Below are 6,774 nucleotides of genomic sequence, written 5' to 3'. Positions count from 1 at the left end.
ACTTTCTCCGATGAAACTGTACAAACGTTAGCGCGCGCCGCCCGCGCCCGCGAGGAGGTCCTTGGTCTGGGCGAAGAGGTCGTCGCCGTAGACGAGCGCGCGGTTCGCGTTGTCCGGGGACGAGTCCGCGGCGACGCGGCGAATTTTCGCGTCGCGGGCCGCCATGGCCGCCGACGCCTCGGCGTCGAGGGGCGCCGCGGCGGCGAGCTGGTCCCGCCAGAGGCCGCCGAGCTCGAGGGCCGCGGCCTCGGCGCGCGCGAGCGCGTCGCCGTCGGCGCCTGCGTGGGTGCGTAGGTCATAGGTCCGTGGCTACGTAGGCGCCTACGACACTGGTCGGCGCCGTCGAAGAAGACGCGGACGCCCGAGGGCGCGAGGCAGCCCCGCGCGTAGGGCGAGTCGGAGACGTAGGGCCGGAAGCGGTCGTCGCCCGTCATGAGCTCGAGGCACGTGGACGTGAAGGGCGCGTAGTACGCCTCCGCGTAGGCCGCGTCGATCGCGACGTCGCGCCGCGGCACGCACTCGAGGCGCATGAAGAGCTCGTCCGGGTTCGCCGGGGACCCGGACCCGAAGTAGAGCGTGAGGTTCGGCACGTCCGTGCGCGCGCTCGGCCAGAGCTGGAAGCCGCCGAAGAACCTGCGGACGAGCGGCGCGTCGACAGACGAAGCGCGCTCGGACGCGGCGGAACGCGCGCGCCGACCTCGCGGTTGAGCGTGCGGTAGCACGTGCCCCAGTCGAGGTCCGGGGACGTTACGCGGTAGTACGACGCCGCCGTGTCGCTCAGCTTGCGCATGATCGCCGCGGCCTCGGCGGGCATGGCCTCGAGCTGCGCCTCGCTCGGGCCGGGCGTCGTGAAGCTCGCCAGCGCGCCGCCGAACGCGGAGGCGTCGAGCGCCATGGCGTCGCCGCCCGCGGCCGCGAACGTCGCCTCGACGATCGACCACGCCTTGGCGTACGTCGACCGCTGCGGCTCCGGCGCTTGGTCGTAGTAATTCGCGAAGAGCTCCTCGGACGCCGCCAGGTCCAGCGCCGCGTCGCGCGCGACGAGCCGCCGCGGCGCGCGAGGCGTTCGGACGCTCACGAGCGCCCAGGCGGTGGTAGCGGTGGCTAGAAACGACGCGAACATCGTCCGCCGCGCGCGCGTGTTGAATTCTTCAATGAAAGTCCTTGAATCACCCGCGCAACAAATGGCCCATAAAATAGGCATGCTCCTTGCGCTCGCATCGACGACCAATGCGCTGTCTGTGCTTGTCGTGGGTGTTAGCGGTGGTACGGGTCAACGCGCCTTCCGCGGGCTCGTCGCCGGCGGCCTCGACGCCCCCAGCATCAGTTTCCTAACGAGACACCCGGAGCGGCCCGCGGCGCAAGCGCTTTCGGCGCTCGGCGCGACGCCCGTCGTCGCGGACCTGGACGACGCGGCGAGCCTCGCGCGCGCCGTCAGCGACGCAACTTACGACGGCGTCTACGTGCACGGCCTCGCGGGCGACGAGAAGCGGATCGACACCGAGGAGGCGCCGCGCGCCGCGCGGCTCGCGGCGGCGCTGCGGAGCCTCGACGCGCCGCCCCTCGTCGTCTACAATTCGGCGGCGGCGGACGACGACACGGGTATCCCGCGCATCGAGCAGAAGCACGCCGTCGAGCGCGCGTTCCAGGGCGCGCTGCCTCGGACGGCGATGCTCCGCGCGCACCTCTTCATGGAGGAGCTCTGGAAGGACTACACGCGGCCGGGCATCAAGAAGGGCACCTATGCCTTCAGCGTGCCGAGGGACAAGCCGCTCTGCCTCACGTCCGTCAAGGACATGGGCGTCGTCGCCGCGCGGTGCCTGCTGGAGGCGAGGACGGGCACGCTCGAGGTCGTGTCCGACGTGCGCACGCCCGGCGGGCTCGCCGACGACTTCGCCGCGGCCCAGGGCGGCGCCGTCGTACACAAGCAGGCCTGGGCCCTCTACTGGATCTCGAAGTTCGCGCTGCCCGAGCTCCACCAGATCATGAACTTCTACCGGAAGACGGACTTCTCGCCGGCCATCGACGCGCGCGACGCGTTCGCCGCGTCCTTCGCCGAGCTCCCGCCGCTCCAGAGCTTCGCATCGTTTCTTGAAGAAACGAAGTGGAGCGACGCGGACCGGACCTACGAGGACCTCGCGCGGCCCTGACCTTGTACGTAACACACAGTATGTTTACTCGAGGGGTCCGGCCATCGCGGACGCGAGCCGCTCCGCGACGGCGTCGCCGAGGATGCCGCGGCCCGCGTCGGCCTCGTGGTCCCGGAGCATGGTCCGCGTCGCCGCGTCGCGCGCGCGGAGACCCGCGGCGTCCGACGGAGACGGCGTCGCCGCGGCCCCGAGCCCCGCGAGCCAGGCGTCGACGTGCTCCTCGAGGGCCGCGACGAGCGCGAGGACGTCGCCGCGGTCCGCGGCGTCGCAGGTGACCGTGGCGGCGTCCGGGGACCGGAGCGCGCGGAGCCGCGCGTCCGCCGACGGCGGCGACGCCGCGACGCCGGGCCGCGCAAGGAGTGCGCGCGCGAGGTCCGAGCCGTAGAAGCGGCCGCGGTAGGACGCGCGGGCGGCGACGTCCGCGCGCGCGAGCGCGTCGACCGCGAGGCTCGCGACGCCGTTCCTCACGCCGACGTACGTCGCGAGGTGCGGCGCGTCCGTCGCCGCGGAGAGGGCGACGTTGAAGCCCGCGGACTGGGACCTTCCGGGGACGGCGTTGGCGTAGCGCACGGCCCAGGCCGCCGTGTCGCTCGTCCACGCGGCGATCGTGCCCGCGATCTCGAGGTCGCCCGCCGTCGCGCGCCACGACGCGTCGTCGTCGGCGACGTCCGCGGGCGCCGCGTCCAGGGCCGCCGTGACGCGGGCGACGCAGCCGTCGAGCGCGGCCTCGAGGAGGGCCCAGGCGCCGTCGGCGTCGAGTTTCTGCCCGTCCGAGGGCCGGTCGACGACGTGTCGACGCAGCGTCGGCGGCGGCAGGACCTTCATGTAGTGGTGGCCTTTAAAGGCGTCGGGCACGCCCTCGAGGGGCGTCGTGATCGTCGGCGCGACGATACGGCCGTCCTCCTCGCAGAGGACCGACGACACGTACAGACCGCCCTTGTTGCCAAAGGGGCCGTCCGGGTCGTCCAAGAGCTCGCGGTCGTCGCCAAAAACGACACCGCAATCGTCGACGCCCGGGAGCGCCCAGGACAATGCGAGTTCGCCCACGGTCTTCGCCGCGTCGCCGTCGGCCGGCGCGTTCTCCGCCGGGGCGCCCGCGACGGCCTCGCGCCGTTTGAGTTTGAGGCAGAGCGCGGGCCCCGCGGCAAGCGCGGCGGCGTGGACCTCGCGCCGGTAGGTGTAGACGTCGCCGCCGGTGCTCAAAGGCCGGTCGAAGGCCGTCCAGTCGGGCTCCAGAAACGCGTGGACGCGGCACGTCGCGCGGCCGCCGTCGAAGTCGACGGACGGCTTCGACGCCATGTAGTCGCCGAAGCGCACGTGCAGCGTCACGTCGACGTCGATGTCCTCGTCCTTCGCGACGGCGCGCTGCGCGGCCGCCACAAAGGCCTCGAGCGCGCCGTACCGCGCGGGCGGCTTCGCCGCGGCCGGCGTCTCGTCCTCGTCGGGCTCCTCTTCTACAGCCGTCGACAGGTGCAGCGCCGCGTCGGTAGCTACCGCGGCGAGGTCGCCGCCGAGGACGTGCGCGGCGACGAGGTCGCAGAAGGACGCCTCGAAGGCCGCGGCGTCGAAGCCCGGCGCCGTGGCCAAATCCGCGGCGGCCGCGCCGCAGGCCGGCTCCGGCGGCCGCGCGCAGCTCATGTGGTTCGCGCCGCGGAGCACGACGAGGTCCACGGGCGCGGCGCCCGCCTTGGCCGCGTCGAAGGTGCGCCGCAGCGTCTCCGACGGGTCGCGCGACTCCGAGAGCGCGGCCGACACGCCGTCGCGCTCGCCGCCGAGGAGCAGGAGCGGCACGCCGGCGCCGCGCGACGCGTCGAAGTCGAAGCAGGTGCCCGGCGCCAGGGGCGACGAGGGACCGTTGACGAAGGACGCGCCGTAGGCGACGGCCGCGCGGATTTCCGGGAACGCGTCGCCGCAGCCGAACGCGACGACGTCGAGCGCCGCGCGGCCGCCCGTCGAGTGACCGCCGAGGGTCACGTGTGTCAGATCGAGCGCGTCGCACTCGAGCGCCGCGAGGTCGTCGAGGAGGCAGCGCAGGCCGTCCGCGGACGGCGCGGCCGCGCGGTAGGCGTCCTCCGACGCGAGCCGCGCGAGGTCGTACGGCAGCGACAGCAGGCACGTGGTCGGGCCGAAGGACGCGACCGTCGAGCTTAGACAAGTCGCGATGCCGCGCGCCGCCAAGCCCTCCGCGAGCCAGGCGTACTTCTCGTGCGGCACGTCGGCGCCGCTCAGGAAGATGAGCACCGGCTGCCGCTCGCGCGCGGCGTCGTAGGTGACCTTCGAGATTACGGACGCGTCTTTCACTTTGAACTCGCGATGCACGGCTTTTAAAGACAGCGGCGTTGCGTATGTGGCTAGCGCTAGCAGCAGAGCGGCGTGTTTCGCGCCCATCGTGGCTGCACCTTGGCTGCACCTTTGGTCAAAGCAAATTCGTTGAACGCACGCTGCCTCGTCGCGAGCTGTAGTAGGGGCAGCAGCTGTGTGCTGTTGTACCGTCATGTCGACGGCGGCGGGCGCCGGGGCGAAGCGGAAGACCTCGGGCGAGGCTGCGGCCGTCGTGCCTAAGAAGCGCCGAGGGGGAAAATGCTCCTCGAAGTATATTGGAGTTGTTTGGGATCAGGGAGCCTGGAAAGCTTCATACCGCGACAAGAACGGAAAACTTGTCCACATCGGGAACTTTGAATCCGAGGACGCGGCGGCGCGCGCGTACAACGCCAAGATAGCAGAGGTCGGGCTAAAGAAGCGCCCGACGAACCCGGAGATCGACGGCAAGCTCGTGCCGAAGCCGGACATGTCTTCCGAGTACTACGGCGTCAGCTGGGACACGTTCGTCAGCTCCTGGAAAGCCCAAGTAAATCTCTCAAAAGCCTGCGGCCTCGACGGCAAAATGCAGTACCTCGGTCGCTACGCCAACGAGCGATCGGCCGCGCTCGCCGTCGACGCCTACCTCCGCGTCGCGATGCCGAGCGTCGCCGCGGCCAAGTCGAACTTTCCAACTATGAAAGAGCTCACCAAGCTTCGTCTAAACACACCGATGCACGTCATCCTCACGCGCGACTTCAACGGGAAGCGGCACACAATCCGCGGATGCCTGACGACCACGAAGTACGACCCCTCGGCGAAAAAGTTCCGCGCGGTCTGGCAGTCGCCATCGGTGTCCGTGCGCGAGCACACCAAGACACTGTTCTACAGGTACCGCGTGAGCTTCAAGCACCGCAAGGCCGAGGCCGCGGCCCTCGGCCTCAAGAAGCGCCTCTGGGACACGCTCATCGGCGACGACTCCGCGTTCGTCCGCTGGGACATGTCGAGCAAGGAGCCCAAGAAGAAGAAGGCCAAGAAGAAGACCGTCGTCCCGCGGGGCGCCGTCGTCACGCCCGCCAAGCAAAAGACCCTGCTCACGCGGGAGCTGCTCGAGAAGTACGCGCGCGACCTCCGCGTGAGGAACATCAAGAAGAAGAGCTTCGACGAGCTCTCCTTCGAGGTCTACGGGTGCTGACGCCTCCTCGCTCTCCTTCGAGGTGTACGGGTGCTAGTTAACGCCTCCTCGCTCTCCTTCGAGGTCTACGGGTGCTAGCGTTCGAGGTCTACGGGTGCTAGCTCCGGTATATATCCACACAAATTAGCAAAAAAGAGTCACGCCGGCTCCGCCTCGCGGATCTGCGTCTTCGGCGTCAGCTTGAGGCCGTCGAGGTCGGAGACGTCCTCGAGCTCCCAGTTGACCTCCTTCTTCTCCGCGCGCTGCTTCGGGCTGCCGAAGTAGACGGTGCTCGGCGCGACCTTGTTGCTCGCCTTGGACGGGGAGATGGTGACGACGTGCGTGCCCGTGTCGACGGTGACGGTCCGGCCCGAGAGGCCGATGTCGATGACGGACTTGGACAGCGTCCGCGGCACGCTCCGGCCGCGCTCGAGGTCGTGCAGGAGCTCGCTCGACGAGCTGCCGCGGCCCACGGGGGCCTTGGGCGGCGGCGCGCTGGAGCCGAAGGGGTTGAGCTCCGCGAGGAGCTGGCCCGCGCTCGACTGCCGCGTCATCTGCCGCGACCGCCGCGACGACCGCGAGCCGCGCGAGTTGCGCCGCCGGAGGTAGGGCGCGCGCTTCGCCGCCTGGGGGTCCTCGCGGCTGCAGCGCAGCGGGCCCACGAAGCCGAAGGCGATGGGGAACGCGACCGCGAGGAGCACGACGCCGACGCCGACGACGAGCCAGACCCACCAGCGGCCGCCGCCGTCGCCGTCGCCCGACGACGACGCCGGCAGCGCGAGGGCGGCGGGGGCCGCCGTCGGGGCCCGGCTCGGCGCGTTCGTCGCCGCGGCGGGCGCCGCCGTGACGTTCGCCGCGGGGCTGGAGACGTCGCAGGCAGCCAGCGGGAGCAAAAGGGCGAGGAACATGGCACGCATGATTCGCCGGTGGGGCCGGCGGCGGGCCGGCCCCCGGGCAGCGGACGGGGTGCGGGCGGGGCCCGGGAGCGGCCCCTCCCCCGGAGCGGGGACGACGGAGGGCAGCCTACCACGACTCGAGGTTCCTCGTCACGATCGCAATAACCAATGATGATACATAGCCGACAGTTCCGTGGTGCTGCCCCGGCTCCACCCATCGATAGAGGCGCGGCATCGTGTCCGCGGCAGGCCACCC

At 70.9% G+C, this 6,774-nt stretch overlaps 3 protein-coding genes across 3 annotated transcripts; all 3 read right to left on the bottom strand.

The window, feature by feature from the left end:
• Window positions 1–27: 27 nt before the first annotated feature.
• Window positions 28–1,102, bottom strand: AURANDRAFT_71751 (hypothetical protein; the record flags this gene model as incomplete). Its single annotated transcript, XM_009039305.1, has 3 exons — window positions 28–278; window positions 326–633; window positions 690–1,102. Coding segments are annotated over 3 exons (971 nt in total), but the record flags the coding sequence as incomplete, so codon positions are not given.
• Window positions 1,103–2,174: 1,072 nt separating this feature from the next.
• On the bottom strand, window positions 2,175–4,538 carry HDR5 (hypothetical protein; the record flags this gene model as incomplete). The annotated part of the gene is made up of 1 exon (XM_009039304.1): window positions 2,175–4,538. One exon carries the CDS (start codon window positions 4,536–4,538, stop codon window positions 2,175–2,177), a length of 2,364 nt encoding a protein of 787 aa, XP_009037552.1.
• Window positions 4,539–5,780: 1,242 nt separating this feature from the next.
• Window positions 5,781–6,539, bottom strand: AURANDRAFT_64632 (hypothetical protein; the record flags this gene model as incomplete). The annotated part of the gene is made up of 1 exon (XM_009039303.1): window positions 5,781–6,539. The coding sequence occupies one exon, from the start codon at window positions 6,537–6,539 to the stop codon at window positions 5,781–5,783; it is 759 nt and encodes a 252-aa protein (XP_009037551.1).
• Between the last annotated feature and the right edge of the window lie 235 nt (window positions 6,540–6,774).

This window comes from Aureococcus anophagefferens (assembly GCF_000186865.1).
Source record: "Aureococcus anophagefferens unplaced genomic scaffold AURANscaffold_11, whole genome shotgun sequence".
NCBI classification, from domain to species: domain Eukaryota; class Pelagophyceae; order Pelagomonadales; family Pelagomonadaceae; genus Aureococcus; species Aureococcus anophagefferens.
This window is presented reverse-complemented; position numbering and strand designations above follow the sequence as displayed.